General features: G+C 36.6%; 2 protein-coding genes across 4 annotated transcripts in view; both read right to left on the bottom strand.

Moving 5' to 3' along the window:
• Positions 1-1,568: 1,568 nt before the first annotated feature.
• Positions 1,569-6,067, bottom strand: LOC110452455. Its single transcript, XM_021501008.1, has 6 exons — positions 6,006-6,067; positions 4,532-4,772; positions 4,279-4,375; positions 3,642-3,777; positions 2,853-3,145; positions 1,569-1,920 (listed from the first exon to the last, which is right to left on the bottom strand). The coding sequence occupies exons 2-5, from the start codon at positions 4,612-4,614 to the stop codon at positions 2,853-2,855; spliced, it is 609 nt and encodes a 202-aa protein (XP_021356683.1). The 5' UTR covers positions 4,615-4,772; positions 6,006-6,067; the 3' UTR covers positions 1,569-1,920.
• A 10,356-nt stretch (positions 6,068-16,423) lies between these two features.
• The window catches only part of LOC110452431 (armadillo repeat-containing protein 3-like), a 24,866-nt gene continuing 19,599 nt past the window's right edge, over positions 16,424-21,690 (bottom strand). For all 3 annotated transcript variants that reach the window (XM_021500957.1, XM_021500958.1, XM_021500959.1), the window contains 4 exons: positions 18,815-19,024; positions 18,227-18,389; positions 17,663-17,758; positions 16,424-16,761 (listed from right to left, as the gene is read on the bottom strand). In XM_021500957.1, coding sequence (XP_021356632.1) covers positions 16,651-16,761; positions 17,663-17,758; positions 18,227-18,389; positions 18,815-19,024 — 580 coding nt within the window. In that variant the 3' untranslated portion in view covers positions 16,424-16,650. The remainder of the gene's footprint in view (positions 16,762-17,662; positions 17,759-18,226; positions 18,390-18,814; positions 19,025-21,690) is intronic.

The raw sequence follows: 21,690 nt of genomic DNA, 5'->3' as shown, positions 1-21,690 counted from the left end.
CTGCCACATTTCTTAAGCATTTGAAAGGGTTCGGCACAGGGGGCTGAAAATGAAACTGTCAAGTTATGGAATTTCAGGAAAATTATTGAATTGGTTAATGAACTATATAACAAATAGATCTCAACAAGTATTCATTGGAAATCGTAAACCCTCTGTAAAGACAACAAATGCAGGTGTGCCTCAGGGTTCGGTTCTTGTTCCGTTGTTGTTAATACTATATATCAACGATATAACTGACAATCTAGACAGTCTTTCGATACTTTCGAAACTCTTTGCAGATAATGCTTCTCTTTAATGCTCTGATAAATCTCTCAAGAAATCGAACAAAACAAAATAGGGATCTCGGAAAATACAATTGTAGGCTGGTAGGTTGTTAGTTAAATAACAGAGGCCTTACTTGTATCCAATATCGAGTTGGATAACATCATTGAAATTAATTCTAACAATGTAAATATAGACTTTGTAGACAATCATAAGCATCTAGGAGTAATCATTGATGCTAACTGTAAGTGGGGCTGTCATATTGAAAATATTTGTAAAAAAGAAGTGAAACAATTGGGTATCCTCCTTAAATTTAAATATACGCTTAGCCGATGTACACTTAATAAAATATATAGATCTTTCATTCTTCCTAATCTAGAATATTACTGTGAACTATGGGATGGTTGTTCTCTTGCCGATGCAGATAAATTAGAGAAGTTACAACTGGGGGCTGGACGTATTGTCACTGGTTTACCTTCATACACTAGAAAAGTTACAACTGGAGGCTGGACGTATTGTCACTGGTTTACTTTCATACACAAGAGAAGTTACAACTGGGGGCTGGACCTATTGTCACTGGTTTACCTTCATACACTAGAGAAGTTACAACTGGGGGCTGGACGTATTGTCACTGGTTTACTTTCCTACACAAGAGAAGTTACAACTGGGGGCTGGACGTATTGTCACTGGTTTACCTTCCTACACTAGCAGACGAGCTATACTGTACGAAACAGGATGGGAATCTTTATCTCAGCGCGGAGATCCCGTCGTCAACTTCAGCTATTCTTTAAGATTCATAACAATCTAACTCCTAATTATCTCAACACTCTACTCCCCCTTCTTGTATCAAAAACTTCACAACACAATTTAAAAAATTCTGACCTTTACAACCTGCCTAACAATAGATTTGAGGCATCCAGCATGTCGTTCTTCACTTTTACAATAAGACTTTGGAATCAGTTACCCTTTGATATCCGACATTGTATATCATACTCGGCATTCAAAAACGCTATTCAAGATAGTAACTCTCTCTCTCTCTCTCTCTCTCTCTCTCTCTCTCTCTCTCTCTCTCAATCTCAATCAATGAATACAATACATTAATAACATATTTTTTTTCTTACCATCATGTGACAATTGTGTATTATTTTATTTGTCTGTATTACGGGAGAAGTCAATTCATAAGTTGGAAAAAACTTACCGACTAATCCCTTTTTCAATATGATGTCAATAAAATATGTTTAAACTAAAAATATAACATGAACACGAAAATCGTTTTGATGATATTTTATTGATTACATGATTGTTACTACACAAAGTACACAAAAGCAAAACTGACCAGTAAAAAAATGGACAGAACTGTGCATGTTTGTAATTCAATTGAAACATGTTTGTAACTTACCAATCTAATAAAAAAAAACGAATATTTATATATTTGACCTAAGCTCACTAACAATCTGCAACCACAAAGCTACACCTGGGCATTTCAATTAATACAATAAACAATACAATTACACTGTATCACTGGTCAAAAACCATTCCTATTGGAACTAATCGTGACAAAAACCCTAAGACAGCCAAATCGAGGCTGTGACGTCAATCACATTTCTATTCCATCACCGACTGCCCTCCACACTCTTCTCTTTGAACGGAACAACGAATCTGCAATGAAATTAATAGATAAAATGAATTACAAAATTTCATGTTAACCTAATGCACAATCTGTCCGTTCTCCAATGCAGAATTTGTTATCATGTAGTGTAGTATGGACATAAAGAGAAATTATTTTAAATTATTTGCATTAAATTGATTAATCAAAATTAAAAAAATACATTCTTATGTTTTTTATTTTGGGGAGGAACGTACCTAGCGCAGAAAAGGTAACCTACCTATAGTGAGGAATGAGTACCTAGTGAGGAACATAGTACCAACCTAGCAAGGACATTTTACCTAGAGAGGGATATAGTACCAACCGAGTGAGTGACATAGTACCTAAAGAGAGGAAGAGTATACCTACCTAGCAAAGGACAAAGCACCTAGTGAGTGACAGTGTTCCTAGCGAGGGACATAGTACCTAAAGATAGAAAGAGTATACCTACCTAGCAAAGGACAAAGCACCTAGTGAGTGACAGTGTTCCTATCGAGGGACAAAGTACCTAAAGAGAGGAAGAGTATACCTACCTAGCAAAGGACAAAGCACCTAGTGAGTGACAGTGTTCCTAGCGAGGGACAAAGTACCTAAAGAGAGGAAGAGTATACCTACCTAACAAAGGACATAGCACCTAGTGAGTGACAGTGTTCCTAGCGAGGGACAAAGTACCTATAGAGAGGAAGAGTATACCTACCTAACAAAGGACATAGCCCCTAGTGAGTGACAGTGTTCCTAGCGAGGGACATACATGTAGCACCAATCTAGCAAGGAACAGAGTACAGTATTACCTCGAGAGAAAGAGTACTGTACCTAGCAAGGGACATGAGAGCTAGTGAGTGACAGTGTTCCTAGCGAGGGACAAATTACATAGGAAGGGAAATAGTTCCAACTTAGCAAGGGACAGAGTACCTAGATAAGGATATAGTAGAGGCAGAGTACATACCTAGCGAGGGACAGGGTACCAGTAGTTGATCTGACGCTGGATGCACACTGGGAACAATACAATATGCTCCTCCTCAAAATGCTGGACGAGCTTCCTCTCCGAGTACAGGTCATTCCATGGCAGCTCTTTGGTCAGTACCACGGACAACTCTAGTCCATAGTAAAACAACATCATGGCGTTTGACCTTTTTGCCAAATTCGCCTTGTCCTTCTTACGAGTACCGGAGGGCTTCCACAAGGATCTCCTTTTAACCTGACACGGGGCAGTACCGCAGTGACGGCAGATGGAAGCACCTGCAAAAACAGATATTTTTGTCACTATAAGTTTCCGAAATCCAAGGTTTACGTTTTTGACCACAAAACATCACTTCCCATGCATCCTGAGATTTTATCAGAACAGAATCGGGGACTGACAATAAGCTTTCTGACTGGTTCCAGACACCCAAGACTAACCAATTACAATGCTGCTAGAAAGTGGTACCCGTTCTTCAAAGATTATCAAAGAGCTACTTTGAAATTAAAGCCTGTTAATTTCAAAATATCACTGTACGTTACCAAACAATTCGCTGTAATGTTTAATCAAAACATTGATATGAAAACACAGGTATGCATGATACTGAAATGGTTTCCAAGCTAGCAAACGTGTATCATCCGGAAGGTGGCGCGTTAGGGTAGTCTTACAACACTGGGTTCATAAAGTTCATTAAAGGTACATTAATTTTCGAAAACATCTTAATTAAAAGGTCAACTGCTGCTTTATTCAATATTTTAACTTTCGCTGGTTACTTACGAGCTCTCCATTCTTGGAACATTGACACGGCGGCTGACCATTTCTCTTTCACGACTTTTCCGATCAACAGCGCATAGCCCAACAGCAGAGTTAGAAGCACACACAGCAGATTACAGAATACCTCATTCCCAATTCGCTAAAAAAAAGTAAAATCATACTTGTTTTCTGGAAATTATTCTATAATACAATCCAAGAGAGAGAGAGAGAGAGAGAGAGAGAGAGAGAGAGAGAGAGAGAGAGAGAGATTTAGTTGGTGAACATGAAGGAATGCAAGAAAATATACTCAAAATCTGTCAGTAACTCGAATACATTGCTGCGTCTGTTTGGCTATTAGGATGTTTTCTTGATAGGACAATTCATTATTACCGTGGCTGCAAGCCAAATGGAATGAAATTATTTAATTCGCGGTAGAGTTTAAATCTCTAATCCGCATAATTATTACAAATAAAAAGGAGTGATATGTTTCTTCGATAGAATGTTCACATTGACAGTGCTGAAAATCACTATAAGTATAATAACTTTGTGAGAAGGAGAATCAGATAAGCATCATCTCAAACATAATCTTACTTAATTATTAGTAAAAATAGTGTTGACGTTTTCATAACAGTCATTAAAATAACAAATATGTAATCCTTACCGATGTCAGATCGGCAACCGTTGGACAGACTTTCTCAATTTCTCCAGCGTTGAAATAATAAAACAATCTTTTGGCATATCCTGGCTCGGGCTCCACGCTACGGAGGTAAAATTACATACTGAAAATTAACTATTTCCAAACATTCAATGTTAACACATTCGTAATCTTGATTAAGTTATTGACATTTATTTGAGGTGTTTGCGAATGTCAAGTCATCTAAGATCTCATCCTACCTTGTCTGATCCAAACTTACCACGTAAGGTCCCGATATACAGCAGGCCCTTGGTGCATGGCGCACATCATTACCACAAATATCAAGAATAACTTGATATTCATTGTGGTAATCGAAGATTTAAACAAAAGAAGTAAATGTCAGGGGAGAGATTGATCATCTCCGCCTTCGCCGATTGCTAAGCAGCTTAGCAACAGGAATGTGACGTCACAAGTGGGTATCTCTATTTTACCGGTCATGACGTCATGGTATTGTCTTTTACCTAAAATAAAAAGTGCAAGCGGTTACACGTTGGTGACAATGTGTATGGTACCAAAATGTCTTCTGTTATGAGTCGAACCCTGGACTAGCGATTCTAGTAGGAGTCGAATTCGGGACTAATAGCGACAGGATATGTTTACCTTAGAATTCCACTAAAATTCGAACACGGCACAAGCGACACTTAGGTCCGTATTCATGAAAGCGTTCTCATGCTCAATCATCGACTATGTACTCAAACCAGTTTTCATGTAACTCACTTAATTCATGTCAAACGATCAAAAAGTCAAACGTAAACATTGGAAACAGTATACGGCCTTAATTTTTATCCAAATCATTGACAAAATGTTATTTCTGAAATATTGTTCTATTAGGAGTTGAAATCTGGACAAGCGACACAGGTCTTGCGCAGTGTGTCGAACCCATGTGCAAATTGAAATTAAAACAGCAGCACATTTGAGTTTCACAATGTAGTTATCCCCCTTTGACCTGGTCGCCGGTAACGAAAAGCATTCCGGCAAAATGTTGTCGTACCAAGCTGCATTAGAATGGAACATAGGGGAATTTCTTCACGAGATCCCATAGGAGTTGGGGTGTTCAAATGATGATCTCCACCGCATTTAGATTTGAACCGGTTGCAAGTTAATTACATTGTGCAGAGCACGTATTAAAAGAAATTAACACACATTCTGATATGGCGCCTTTCCGTCCATTCGTTCGCCCGTCCTTCTGAACTGATAAAGAATTTTAGGGTTCCCATTGCGTTTTTGATTTTCCAACCGCTTCTTGACTCATATAATTTACAGAGCAAACGGAATGCATATGTTTTTTCGAATAGTCAACACTTAAGCTTATACAAAATTTGATTTTTAAAACACACGCGAAAGCAACCGGGAACCGTCGGCACTTTCCGTAAACGCATCTTTTCTCGTTTTATGTAGGTAAACGTTGGCAGTTTCAGCGTCTTCAGCCTTTCTTGATACCACAGGTTTTCCATTTGTAAGACCTTCGGCGTGTTCAATTAAAACACACAAGTCCTCCGTTGTTCGAGAATGGTTTATTTCTCATTCATGTCTCTCGGAAGAGAGAGCCTGTAAAATATATATTTACACAATAGTCACTTCTATTGATAATCTGTAATAATGTACAAAGATGGTAATCAATTGTTCATTATGAACTTAATAAATGGTTATATATTATATATAGTATACTAGAATTTATAGTTAGTCTGTCTTACCAGGGCCTCGTCCGGGTGGTAAGTCCTTGGCAGATTATTGCTTCATCTAGCATGATCTGCTGTTCAGCTCGGAGTAACTGGGTAAGGGTTTGTGCTGTTTGAGGTAAAGTGGTTGCGCATGCGTCGTTCATATAGAACGACCTGCATGCACAATCTCAGGTATACGTTCTTTCACTCAGGTGTGACATAACATGCTCACATACATGTGGCACGTCCATAAATTACCATAGCTGTTAATAGGACGTAAAACACACACACACACACACAAAATTACCGTTCCAAATTAAAAGGAATTCCCGTCACCTTAATCCTGCAGGCGTATATCTGCCTATACGCTGGCACAAAGGCGAATCCTCCAAATTTTCAAACAGTAAAACAAAACAAAAACGAATCACTGCTTGTGGTTCCCCTTGTCCCCCTACAAACATCCTGCCCTGGACCCGCCCACAAATGAATCCACTCCGAACAAGGGCTAAAGTTAGTCCCCCGCCTTGAGAACTCTCTGTGAAGTGTACCGTTGGATGGATCATTTGCTCGGTTCCATTGACAAAGACAGACAATATAACATGTATACATCGCCTTGAGACTTTATCAGATGCGGAACAATAAAAAAAGCCGCACCCTTTTCAATTTCAATGAAATCGTTATACACCATATAGACGCTAGAGCCAGACCGGGATTCGAACCCGGAGTCGATCTATCACATTTATAGTTCCTTAAAATACGTACTTAACGCTTTAAAAAATTAAATTACATGTATATATACATGCATGGGGACTCCCATAACGTCATACATTGTTCTCCGTAAGTAACCCTCTCACCAGGAAAGTGAAAATTTTAACGGAAGTGCGTCAGAACCCCTGCTTTTACTAAAGACAAATAGTATTCCAGAAATATGTTTGATATACAGTATAATTTTGATGTTTTCTGATTCTAGGTGACGCTAGTATCTATCATGTCTAAACGTGAATAAACATACCGAATCGATCTGATGGAATGCTATTTCTCGTTGAGCCAGCTTTTCTCCCCGTGCTTCTATATTTGAAATTTATCAATGCCAAAATGAAATATTGGATCACGTCAATATTGGAAACATGCTGAAATATTAATGTCAAATGTCAACTTCTTCATTACCGTTAATGGTCTAATGTCATCTCCTCAACGCATTACGATTACAGAGAAATGTACACCGTCGCTAAACATACTCTTAGACGCACCGAACCAGTAAATCAGACATCAAAATGAATTGCTGAAAAGTCAACATCACTGGGATTCTTGACGTGAAATCAGCACTCCCATGACATGATTAGCATTGCCAGAATTGGAAACCATTTGACAGCACGCTGGCGGGAAAATATATTTTATTATTCCGTAGGGACTAAACGTCCTAATTCAAAAGATAGTTGGATGACGTTGATATAGAAACAAACCAATTAAGACTTAAAATATAAATATAAACAGTAGATTATTTTATCTGTATATATATGTGAGTGCGAAGGCTGATGGCGATGCCATTACGCTGCTGAAATCGTTACGCCGACAGCGCGCGATGAACAAAATCTCCCGCAGCTCTCGTTACCAGCGAGATTAAAGACACATAGAACGTGAGTTAACACACAATTCATTAGTTCAATTTTCATGCACATTAATTTTGTCATTAATAGCTGAAAAACAGGATTTATTTAGGCGTTAACGCCCAGACTATCGCGTGATGGAGTGTTTCTATTTGTAATATTACATCAGTGCTTTAATGAACGGCAATCAAGCTTTAATTCTTAGTTGACGCTATGACGTTGAAATTAGCCTCAACCCAGAGAAACATCACTGGTACTCTCTCTCTCTCTCTCTCTCTCTCTCTCTCTTCATATTTTGTTGTCTTAAAAGGTGACATTAGCCCTGAGATCTTCATCTCTTCGGAAAAAGACTGGTGCTTGTCACGCGAATTTCTGTGTCTTTCTTCGTATGAAAGTTCTTTACCTGTGTCATTTGGTGCTTAAAGATTATACGAAAGCAAAGTTATCAATCCATCCATCTTATGATCTGCGAATTAACTAAGTTGCGAAGCTCGTTTTATTACAAGCATTTTAGTACCATAAGAGGATAGCACGAATTGTGATTTTCGTCGTTCATCATGGCCTTGAGCATTCTCTATATTTCTCAACGCTCTAGTGTCCTGGTTGATAGCACACTAAAGGTGTACGTATTTGTTTAATACTTCTTCAGAACTTCATTGTCTTAAGGAAAACGCAAATGAGATACTTAAAGTGTGACGTTCTGTTTCTCTGATAGCTGTACCACTTTTACAGAATTAGTAGAGATTCACGCGTTATATCCCACTACATGATCGTATGAGGCGACTAATTTGGAGTTCCCTGCAGAATCGAGTGTTTCTATCGTGACACAGCTTGGGGGTCATTAAACAGAACAATGTTGATCAGTTGCACCTATTGTTATACGTAAATCCTTACATTGTATTGTCCATACAGGTATACAATTTGCCCATTTTTCTCATTCGTGTGCTTTTAATGTGTCCAAATTTGTGGTGTGAAGTTTCCCTTTCCCGAGGTCTTCATATATCCAAACTAGATACAGATATTCTTATATGTCCAAACAGGACATCAGAATATGGTGCGATTTCTCGTTCTAAAGGCTTCAGTGAACCCCTGAGATACCTCAATTGTGCTATTTAGATTTCATGTGTTGTTCTATGTGAATAGCGGCTACAATAACCGTGTTATTTCTTTTTAGCATGACCTCCGTGTGTCCCAATGGGATATAAGAATACTGCTATTTTTCATTCTAGTGGTCTTATTGCTCTCATAGAGAAGTCAGAATTGTGTTGTTGTTCCGTATCGGTCATGTCAGGACATGCCTCTATGTGTGTAGTGTATGTGTGCTGGAGACAGTGTATGTGTGTGTATCCTGTCTCCAGCACACGTACACACCTACACGCAAACACAACACACATTGGGCCACTCCTTACAGGACCTTAGCTGTTAACAGAACGTTAAATCCTATACAACCAAATGCAACCAAACAACCTACCGGAGAACCGGGTAGGGGTGCATTTTCACTAGCCACGTGTAAGTGGAATGTATACGAAGCGAACACTTGCATTGGCTAGCGAAGATGGTAGGGGTGGTTCGGCTATGGATTTTTTTCTATGCATGTCCGTCCATCCGTCCGTTACATTGTAAAAGCTCACTGTGTTTAACCCCGAAGACACATTTAAACTCCTCCAATTCAAAGGCTAGGATAGTTCATTATAAAATTTCAGGGGTGAATTAGTTAATAGTGATGTTAGGGTGACTATATTCTGCAAAGAGGTTCTTTTAGGGTCTATAAATAGTTAAGTTTAGTTAAACAGGATTTTTATTTATTTATTTGATTTCTTTAATTTTTAATTTTATTTCGGTTATTATTTTTTTTGCATGTTTTTGACTTAACTATCTCGGCAATGCTCTATAGGAAACACTTTATTTTAAGTTGTGAAAAGGCTCAACATTCGGTTAATAATAGTGCCGGAGGTTCTTGCATTATTGCTGTTTTATGAAATTAGGTTTCTTTTCTGTAAATTTTCGACGTATTTTTTATCTAACATTTTTGGCTCGAATTTGAAGATGAAAATGTTAATAGTCTTGAAATATCTCACTATTCACTTAAGAAAAGAATTTATTCATTGATTGGAATTTTTGACGTATTGACATTTTGACATATTTTGGGCTTAACTGTCATGGCAAAAAATTTAAGGTTAAGGTTTTGGCTTAATTTTTCTGATAGTTCACCATTTCCTTTAAAAAAATAGTGTTAGAATGCTGTTTCTGTGATTGTTTGGTGTATTTGCTATGGGCGCCGATAGAGGACATGTATAGGTTTATCAATACCTATAGAATATTTTCCTCTCTTTGCCTTTGTCTGAGTGTATCAATATTGGGATACCGTAATTGTATATTCTTCTTCCCTTAAGCCTCAGTATATATATAAAGGAAATACGATACTTGTATTTTTTTCACTTTTCCTTTACAATTGTCTATCAAAGAGAAGATACATGTATGTTTTTTTCGCTCTCTCTCTTAGATTTCATCTAACAATAGGTGAAACAAGTTCGCAATTTCCTGAGAGTGTGGTCGGGTGGTGCAGAGGATAGCGCACTTGCCTTTCACCAAGGCAGCCCGGGTTCGATTCCCCGATCGGACGTGAAAAGGTTTGGGGTCACCTGCACGCCCCGGGTACTCCGGCTTCCTCCCACATTAAGACCCCTGCGGGTTAACGTCTGGGCGAACAAGGGTGATTAATACAGGGTTTGCAAACTTGTTCCATATTTGTTGTAACATCAATAAAGTTTATAATATATTGGTATTTTATTTGTTACATGGTTGAGGTCGTACCAATATGTTGCACAACATGGTTCTGTATGTAAAGAGTCATACGAATCATTTGCTTTAGTTTGCAGGTTCGAGACCTACGTGGGGCAGCTGTCGCCAGATATTCCCGTTTTTGCTGTTTATAGGACGTATATGCAATCATTTATAAAAGAAAAACACATCTTCACAATACAAAACGCTTTGACAAAGCTGAGACAATGAAATTTAAAAGATATAAGCCCTTGACGTTCTCTTTGTCAGACTCCCTCTGGTATGGCTGCGTGTCAAAGTCGTGTTATGGCTTAAGAACTTGTAAAAAATATGAACACAAACTGTTTTACCGCCGTCATGTCTTTATCGTACTGACTTTCCCTAAATCCCATTCCTCCTTCAGCCAGACAAAAGTTAAAATGCTCGGCTTCGAAATTCGCAGACACTGAAATGAGACGTCTAAGGACCGTGCCGTTGTTGAAACGACTCCCTTGGTAAGTTGTAGTCTCGTCCTAAATGAATTATATTCTTGCGACAAACTCAACATTAGCGCATCTGTCTCCGATAACTACATGTACACCTCTTAGTCTACCTCAAAAAGTTGAAGGAGTGCGCTTATTAATAAGTTTACCGGTCGTAAAAGTACTCCGTCCAAGTTTGAAGAAATCCCCCTATCAAACCTCTACAATACTGAAGCAGGCAGTTTGTAGCTGATTGATTCATCATTGAACTTGATGCGTCAAAATGGATTGTTAAAATTCAAATGTATCGTTTTCCCTTGACTCTATAGAGTCAATAGAGGATACGAAAATGTAATCGTTTTCTTTCCTTTGGTTTAGTGTATCCAAATGACATATTATGAAATACAATATGGTTTAAACTTAAAGACAAATTTATATTAATTATATTTCTTGTTTGCCTGGTTTAAATTTGACTAAATAGCTTTAGTAAAAAATACATAACTTCGGTCTCTTCGACTTATTTTCTTATAATTTTCAGCTCATTCTAAAAAGACTAACTAGGTAACTAGTCTCGTTCAACCAGACGCTTGATGATGATCAGTTGTAATTCCCTGTTCGGCGTAGCTTGCGCTGACAACAACAAGAGTCTTGTTGAACGAGACTAACTTAGTAACGTGGTATGAAAAAAAATGAGTAATTGAGATGCAATAACAGTGATCAGTATGGTAGTTTTTGTTTTGCCACAGGTCTACTACAGTCATATAATCCCGACATAAGAAAGTATTTCCCATTTTGTCTTCATCGGGATCCTGGAGGTCCACGCATAAAAATGACCTATGATGTGTTTAATATCTTCTTTATCACAGCTTTCAAAATTGACCCTCTGTCATTACAAAAGACAAAGTGTAGAATTCGCAGAATGAAATAGGTATTGATAGGTACTACCTTCAAAATAAAAAAGTAGTATAATTGACAGAGGTCAAAATTTAACTTTTTTTGCGGCTGATCTTTTTCATGGTAGCATTGCCTAAGGGGTTTTCATTTGAATTGCAGTCGTGACACCCATAAATGGGACCGTACACATACTATATTGTGCTGTTCTTAAGAAAAATAACCTTGATGATGTCTTCGAAAGCAATGATGCTGAACTATTGGATTCAACCCTGAATCCAACATTTACCTCGGTTAATATCATGTTTTCAGGTTCACATCACATCATATTCACCAACCAGCACAAAGGTTCATAATTGTATAATATGTTATACATATTTAGAACCCAAAATTAAAAAACAAATATGAACATATTTGACGAAGCACCTGCTTTAGTTGAATATTTAAATTTCTCAGCACAACCATTTATAAAAGAATTTCAACCTATGCGCTAAAGTTCCATTCAGTCAAAATATGAAACGTCATTTTGGCAAAGATTAAAATACTGATTTAAAATCGATATAGACCGTTGGCATTCTCCTCTTTTGTAATTGGTGTGGTTATAATGTGAAGTGGTTTTATGTCGTGATAAAAATGGTATAATCTTACCTCTCTCTTTTAGCCAATTCCTATTTCTCATTAATCGGTAGATTTTACCCAGCTACTCCGGGCATTTCGGAACTAAATGTCCTTTCGCTATTCTTTAAAATAAGATTGTCCACACGGGATCCTAAAAAAAAATGTGTTTTCTTCTTCTTTTCTTTGCCCAGTGCCCAATAGAGATTTGAAAAGAATGAAAGTTTTCTTTCCATTGAAGTTGATGTGTCGGCAGAGAATACGAAAACTGTAATACTTTCTTCTCTTGCTTCAGTGTCATGTTACCATACCAGAAAAAATAGTTTTTCCTTCCCCTTGAAAATGTCGTATCCTAAGAGGATACTGAAATTGTGATATCGTTTTCTTTTCTTCGCTTCCTTTGAACTTGATGTGTCTGAAGGAGATGCTTAATTGTGATACTCTTCCACGAACGTTAGTGTCTTCGGGAAATTTCGGTCTGTTCACGGTCTGTTCAACTCAGTTCTGAAATAGGTCAACACTTTTCCCAATATTGATCCATTAAGAACCAATAGAATAGACGGAAATGGCGTAAATTGCTTACTCTAAAATATCTTAGTTAGAGTTAATTGTTTGTGGTGAAATAACAAGAGGCCCACTGGGCCTGCATCGCTCACCTGGTATTAATCAGCTCACACTTGTAATCTTAAAAGTGGACTAAAATACAGTTACAGGCAAAATATCAGTGTTTCATTCATAGGAACCTATTAAAAGATTTAAACATATGACACCTGTGACCTTGAATGTCGAACAAGGACATTATAATATTAGGTTGAACAGAGTTTATAGTCTTCCAACCCAGCATGCTTCTGGAAAAATATCATTACCCTCCACCTTTTGGTTATACAGAACAAATCATTTTAAGATTTAAACATATTGACCACTGTGACCTTGAATATGCGCGAAGGTCATTCACTTGGTAGTCCTTCATCCCAGCATGTTAATGGCCAAATATCATCACCCTTGGCCTTTTGCTTATTAAGAAGAAGTCATTCAATGGTTTTGAACATATTTGACCCCTGTGACCTTAAAATATATATGTCAAGGTCATTCATTTGAACTTGGTAGTCCTTCATCTCAGAATGTTACTGGCATTATCCTAGGCCTCTTGGTTATTCATAAGAAGTTGGTTAAAAGTTAAGAATATATTTGACCCTGTGACTTTGAAAAAAATTGAAGGTCATTCATTTGAACAAACTTTATAGCCCTTCATCCCAGCATGTTACTGGCCAACTATAATCAACCTAGGCCTCTTGGTTATTCATAAGAAGTTGGGTAAAAGTTAAGAATATATTTGACCCTGTGAATTTGAAAAAAATTGAAGGTCATTAATTTGAACAAACTTTATAGCCCTTCATCCCAACATGCTACTAGCCAAATATCATCACCCTAGGCCTATCGGTTATTCAGAAAAAGTCGTTTAAAGGTTTTAAACATATTTGACTCCTGTGACCTTGAAAATGGGTCAAGGTAATTTATTTGAACAAAATTGGTAGCCCTTCATCCCAGCATGTTACTGGCCAACTATAATCAACCTAGGCCTCTTGGTTATTCAGAAGAAGTTGTTTAAATGTTTTTAACATATTTGACCCTTGTGACCTTGGATATGCGTCAAGGTCATTTATTTGAACAAACTTGGTAGTCCTTCATCCAGGCATGTTACTGGCCAAATATCATCACCCTAGGCCTCTCGGTTATTCAGAAGAAGTTGTTTAAAAGATTTTAACATATTTGACCCCTGTGACCTTGAATATAAGGCAAGGTCATTTATTTGAACAAACTTGGAAGCCCTTAGTTCAAGCATGTTACTGGCCAAATATCATCATCCTAGGCCTCTTGGTTATTCAGAAGAAGTTGTTTAAATGTTTTTAACATATTTGACCCTTGTGACCTTGGAGATGCGTCAAGGTCATTTATTTGAACAAACTTGGTAGTCCTTCATACAAGCATGCTTCTGGCCAAATATCATTACCCTAGGCCTTTTGGTTACTGAGAAGTTGTTTAAAGTAAAAAGTTGATGCCGGACGGACGACGGACGCCGCACCATGCCATAAGCTCACTTGGCCCTTCGGGCCAGGTGAGCTAAAAATGTACATGTATGTTGTCATAAGCACGACCTAGGTAAGGATTTTGGAATTTGTTCTCACCAGGATCCATGTTCAATAAAGGAATATAAATGATAAAAGTACCTGATGTATTTTGACATTGTCTTCATTATCAGAGTTTTTTTCCCATCAAATTGGACCATTGGGAATTATAAAAGGTCAAAGTTCCATTGAATCAAAGTAGAAAACGTTATTTTGGTAAAAGTTAAATATTAACATTTAAAATATATACAGTATTTGCGTCATAGCTAGTTTCCTCCTAGTACAGTTGTGTGAGGGTTTTTTTCTGTGTTTGTAACTTGTGGGAAAAAGTTAATAAAAATATTTTGACCTTGTTTGAAGCTTTAGAACACATTTTTTCCACTTAATCCCATTCCCCTAAAAAATAACATTTCACCCAAACCAAAACGATTCTACTGACAGTCAACTAGATTAAACTTGTTATCCCCAATTATTTTTGTTGCATTTGTCATAATGTTCGTGTTCTAGACACTAAAATATAAAGGTCTATCATGATAAGCTTTAGCTTGCTGGTGATAACGTTATTCCCCCGATGGGTAATATTCTGGTCTTATATAACATATTCAAGGATTACCTGGACAAGTTTTAAGGGAATCACTTCTCCAGATAGTGACATGATTAATTCAGGAAAAAACACATAAATCTGTGTAGGAAATTCAGTTTACGCAATTTATGGATAAAAAAGGTAAGTTTTCCCCTAATTTCACATTAACTCATTCACCCCTGTAGATACATTTGAACACCTCCAATTCAAACGTTGGAATAGTTCATTATGAAATTTCAGGGGTGAATGAGTTAAAATACCGAAGTTCTGGATATACAATGTAGCACTTGGGAGATCTCTGAAAACAATGGTAATCATGGAAGGAGAAACTTCAGCCTTCATTTTGTATCAACCGCCTCGCATGTCTGTATCTCCTTCTACTGACAAAATACAAGTCAGTGGTGAATCTTGTCAATTATCACCATCAGAGCGTTTTAGTAAGTTCACAGTGCACATTTTATGTTTAAGGTGGAATTTTGTTGCCAACACAATTTTATTTAGACATGTTTTCTCAAAATGCTTAATGATGTGGAATCATCTGAGAAGGATTTTTAAAGGCTGATGTGAAGCCTCATGCCCATTTATTATTAATATTGTATTCAGATGATTTTTCGCCGCAGTTGAACTTTTGGTTACGTCACCCTCGGCAATGAGGTTAAATTAACCCTTTCACCCCTATGCAACTTTAGTAAACTCTCCCATGCATTGATCTGGATGAGTCCAGTATGGTCTACAGTGGTGAAAGGGTTAACCATGACACTGACAGCGAACATTAACGCACACTATACAATCTGCAATCACAACTTGTGAACAAGCTTCAGGGGGAAAATTATGACTCTAGGTCACAGGGCTTTATGGAAGAAGATATTTGAAGGTTTTTAACATATTTGTTCTGTGACTGATCCTGAAAAATGATTCAAAATCACTCTCCACTTTGTAAATCTACAGACCATAAATCATAACTCTAGACCTTACTGTTCCATAAAAGAAATGGTTTAAAAAATATGGTAAAGGCATACCAATGGCGTATGGTTTTGTCATAATAAACAGATCACCCTTAAAAATATTTATCCGTCTGCCTGTGTTTAAAGGGAAATAACTCTTACTAAAAAAATCACCATTGATACAAATAATAAATACATGTAGTTTTAATTGTTGTACAATGATACATCTTTCATTCACAAAATAAATACATTTACATGTACATACAATAATTTATTTACATATAAGCAATGTACACCAATTTTTGTAGAAAATATAACAATGATTTGTGTGTAAATACAATTCTTAGAAAGCAGGTGTACAGTTGAAGGTTGGCATCATTAAAATTATCCGTTTTATGAATATTTAAATCTTGAATATTCACATATTATACAATATTTTTTTGTTTAATGTGCCTGTTGATTCAACAATATAGCTTAATTTCAGCAGATATAGTCAGATAATTCAAGTGTGAATTATGTACATTATTGTATCACAGATATTGCTGCTAAAACTGTCTTCTTGGAAAAAAAGATGTCGTTCTCCAAGGACTCAGGTGTTTCATTGTATGAATGTTGATGTTTACAATGACCGATGTCCCATGTTTGTTTACATTATTGTTTACTTTGTCCACTATAACTTTCTGTACGTGATGGCCTCCGGAGAATCAGATTTCATTAGATGTCCAGGATCGTGTATCAGATCTACTATGTAAGCTAGTGGCGGAAACTTCGGGGCACCCGGCTGTAAATTCAAAGTAAAAGGAGATAATTTAAAAGACAAGGTACTTTCTTCCTGATAGCAATTAAGCTTCATATTTTTCATATCATAGTATGAGTACACCCTTTTGAATCAGTAAAATTGATAGCAATTGCATATGTACTCAGTAAATACTGTAAATGTTAAATTCCTGCGGTATGGAAATTCCCACATTTCTTCGCGGTGAGTAAATTATGGTAAAAATATCTATATTTATTTACAGATAATACAGACAATCGCTATATGCAACATAATCATCTCAGAAAACCATTGCCAACACAAAAATGTCCACACCAAGATCAGTTTCAAGAGTTACGTACATTAATATACAAATATTTCCACATTCGAAAATTACTACTTTTACATTATTTCTATATAATTATATGAAGTCAAACTGTTTATTAGCAAAAATATTTTTGAGTTATGTTGAAAACTTTTATTTTCAATTACTGAATTTTTTTTTTAATGAAAATAGTTTTCTTTTCTTTTTAAAATTCAACAATTCAAATATATACTGTATCTAGGCTAAGAAAACAGTAGTAAGAAACCTCAGAAAGGGAGAGAATTCCCAGCATCTGTGAATCACTTACGGATATATTCCGTCTTTGCGTATTGCAGAATTATCTTCTCTTGTGAGCAGGTATTGATTGTTGTGTCATTTGTTTTTGTGAGTAACATCATCAATTTTTGAGAAAACGACTTAATTTTCTCACACAAACCAATGAGGTGACATACCTGTTCACAAGAAAAGATAACTCTGCAATACGCAAAGACGGAATACTCATCCACACAAGTGATTTGAATTGGTTAAAAAATTCAAGGGTTTCAAACTTAAATACAATTTTTGTATGAAAATACTTTCCAGCCACAGCGTCTGTTTACTTACTGTTGGGTCACTATCGGGCAGCATGATCTCGTTCCAGGCTCGATTGTACTCTCCTCTGGTCAGTGTACAGGGAACAGCAATCTGGTCGGCTAGGGTCTAGCAGGGTAGAAAAACAAGAAAAATATTGATGGATCTACATGTTTCAAATACTCTAAATTCCTAAAATAATTTAATGATTGAGAAATATCAGTCTCACAAATATTTGTTGATGTTAAAACCAGGAACATAGATATCAATGAAAATTCCTGTTATTACCCAAGAAAATTTCACACAAATCTCATTTAGACAAGGACAATTCTAGAGATACTCAATTCAAACTCAACAGTCAATTAAACCAATTCACAAATAAACATTAAATTAATTGAAACAATTCTTCAGAACATGTCGAAAATATTCTTGTCATGCAACAATGCAAAGCATAATTCTGTGATGTTGCTTCATCCAAGATCACATGAACTCATTCACCCCTGACGACACATTTGAACCCTTCCAATTCAGAGGTTGGAATAGTTCATTATGAAGTTTCAGGGGTGAATGAGTTAAGGCTGTGTCTGTCTTAATTACCTTGAAGAGCAGAGCTCGGTGGATGTGTATACCAGTCTTGATCTTGCCAATAGGGACAACGTTGGATTTCAGCTCAAATTTAATCTGACCAATTGGTAGTTCCCAGCTGAAATTTGTGAGTTGTCCCTTCTCTATAGGGCCTCCCATCTTGTCTGCTACAAACCTGGTACAAACAGATTGGATCATTTAACTATGTTGGAAAAGCACTTCTACTAGGTAAATTGCCCTTCTTTCTACAATGAGGCTGCAACCCACGCACTCGGTGACTGGTATAAATATTTTTTATCTTCAAAAATCATGTTATATAAATTATTCAACTTATATAATTCACTCTTGTTGGTCCGTATTTTAGTGAGCATGGGGGTCTCAATGTGGAAGGAAACCAGAGTGTCCAGGGAGAAAAACATGGTCAAGCAGGTGACCCCATATCTTTTCACGTCCGCGGGTGGAATCAAATACCCTGAACACCTTGGTGAAAGGTGAGTGTGTTATCCACTGCTCTACTCCACCACCCAAAAATATCATGTTAGATTTCATGTGAACAGCAGATTATTTTGTGAGAAAGAACATGTCACAGTGACCCCTTACCTTGCCAGAGTGATGACCTGCTCGTGGAGAGAGGGTATCGGCTGGATTTTCTCAATCACCTCTTCCATGTATTTGAGTAGAGTGGGGTCCGAGGGAGATTCGAAGGGCTTGCTATCCCTGCCACCCTGTGACATAGCCTCCTTCAGTAACTGTGCCTGCATCTCTTCCTCGCGTTGTTTCTCCTCTTTGTCTCGCTGGGACCGACTCTTCCTGTGTAAACCAGAGGGCAACCCTAGGTTAGAGGCATCCCCTTAAATTATGTTACTTATAATATCTTACAAAAGATGTATATAACCAGTACATCATACACCATACATAGGAATAACTTTGAAGCTTTACCAGTATGCTTTCATGTTAACTAGCTAGTCCAAATTTCTCAAAAACAAAAAAAGTATTTGCATATTCATTCACTTTTTTTCTAAGAACTCTGGGCCTTAGAAAGTTTAAGCATGTGTTCCTAAATGCACTATTACGGTAAAACCAAATTGAGGAATAGAATCTTGAACTCGTGGTTAACATAGTAGTGCCTTTTCATCTGAACTCAATCACGCCAACTAACGTTCAATTGCTACAAGTTCCCAGACATTTACAGGGTATACTGACATCTAAATTTGGTGCATGCAACTTGGCAATAGAAACGAATCACCATAACAAACAAACATATATAAAAACAATTTTGGAATTTATCAAAATTAGCAAATACATATATAGAAAACTGTAGAGTGTTTGGACATATTTGATACATACACTGCCTGAAGTACAACCTAGGACAATCAATTACATGTAACACATATATCTAATGTTAAAAAACATGTCATATAAACCATAAGAATGCAACAAAATTTCATAAATACCAAAACTTTTGTTCCCCACAAAATATTCAAAATTACAAGTTTTTTGAAGAAACGAAAAATAGAATCGGCCTGAATGTCGCGGAAAGTAATTCAGTTTCAATTAAAAGCATCCCAAAATGGATTTCTCTGATTAACCAAGTGTATAGATCGATGAAATTTCAGTATACATGTAAATCTAGAACAATTGAATACTGTCCAATCAAACACTATCCCTATACATTAAACACTAACTAGTGGTTCACTCGAAAATCTATACCTCAGTTTTCTGTGTGACCAAACGTTTACTGTCTTACCCCTTATATAGCCATTAAAACACTTAACGACTCTGTTTATTATACCAACCTAAGACTCTTTCATGCCCAGGGGTACTGAAGGATAGGGAAATTCCCCCAGGAGTTTTCTAATTGGGTAAAACCCCAGGATTGCGGAAGGTTTTGTACCAATCAGAAAATCCTGAGGAAGGAATTTTCCTATCCTACACCCCTGTACACGAAAGAGTATTTTTCTCTCATTCCAGTCTATAGAATTTAAGTTTAGAAACCAGAAAAAGGTGTCCCAATTTTGGCATCGCGGACTCGAATGTTTCAGATTTTGTGATGTCATGTCATTGTTTTCCCATTGTGATGTCTTACACCCCATTTCACGCGAAGGTGTGTGACGTCACAATGGGGGAAAAATGATGTGACACACACCTTCGCGTGAAATGGGGTGTAAGATAGAAATTTCTTGCACCCTTTCCTTACCCTAGATTGTTGTCATATACCCACAGGAATGAGAGAAAATTAAGAGTACAATTATATACAGCCATGCTAGGGCTGTGCTGTATATCAGGATTAGAAAGCAATCAAGTTATTACATACCATCACCATTACTTTACAATACAACATAAAAACAGGTAAGCTGCTAATTTCAACATGTTTTTTTCTGCATGTCTTTACTGGCTTGATTTTTTTTTTTTTTTATTAAAATACAGCAAACGACTAAATCAACAATTTCAGGCACCAAGATTTCTGAGGTAAATGGATGAATATTACCAATAACAATCTATTGTTCCGAACAGCTGCTTAATTTCCTTATTTTAGATGCTGATACATAGAAAAGGAAATTCATGCCAGGGATGTGTTAAATTTGAAGACATATGAAATATACCCATAATGGACATCATCATTTTTTTTATACATAATTTTTTTTCTTTCCATTACATTTTGTTTTTATTATCTTAAATAAAAACAACTTTTAATTTCTAATTTTTCAGTAATTTTAATTAAAAGTTACTATTTAAAAATTGAAAAAAAAAAAAAATAGTTTGGTGATTTTATATCTCAATACAACTAGATAACAATAACTAGTGAAGAAACTAAACACTTCATGTTTCTCTCCATCAATTTAACCACTTACACCAGCTAATTTGGATCCTACGAATTATAAAATTACAAAAAAAGCCCTTTTCACCAACAGAAAAAGCAAACATTTTGCCAAGGTGTGTGTAACACATGGGAATGAGACAGATTACATAGTACATTGCATCAAATTTAATTAGAACATAAATGTTTATACGTTCATTCTGTAAAAAGCTTGTTTGTGTTAATTCAAACTTTCGTGTTAACTATTTCTAACATTCAAATACTAGTCACCTTCACAGACTTAACACTCTAAAACACGGAGCTATATACATTAGGAAACTAATCGCCACGGCAACAAGTCACGACGACAAAATTTGGTTACATCAACACGAATGTTAATTGACTTACAACGGAGAGCTGGCATCATCCCTGTAAATATTACCGGGTTTTTGGTTAGAAATCTTTGTTATGAAATCATGCAAAATTGATTTAAGCAGTCCAATAGATGATGCCTTGTGTCATACGTTGCAGCTCAAACACTGATTTTCCCATATCAAAACTTTTCCAGGTAGCACCTCCTTGAAACGTTAAGTCCTAGTTTGTCCCTACAACTATTTACTTCCATGCTTCTGAAAGTAGTTATCATATAAGACATGATATTTACTAAATGCCCCCCCCC

Source organism: Mizuhopecten yessoensis, unplaced genomic scaffold, assembly GCF_002113885.1.
Source record: "Mizuhopecten yessoensis strain PY_sf001 unplaced genomic scaffold, ASM211388v2 scaffold6683, whole genome shotgun sequence".
Taxonomy (NCBI): Eukaryota; Metazoa; Mollusca; class Bivalvia; order Pectinida; family Pectinidae; genus Mizuhopecten; species Mizuhopecten yessoensis.
This window is presented reverse-complemented; position numbering and strand designations above follow the sequence as displayed.

Coding starts and splice junctions, on each gene's coding strand:
- LOC110452455 (XM_021501008.1), bottom strand. CDS start 4,614: ATGAATATCAAGTTATTCTTGATATTTGTGGTAATGATGTGCGCCATG. Junction 4,376..4,531: donor GTATATCGGGACCTTACGTG/GTAAGTTTGGAT, acceptor TTACCTCCGTAG/CGTGGAGCCCGAGCCAGGAT. Junction 3,146..3,641: donor GTTCCAAGAATGGAGAGCTC/GTAAGTAACCAG, acceptor CTGTTTTTGCAG/GTGCTTCCATCTGCCGTCAC.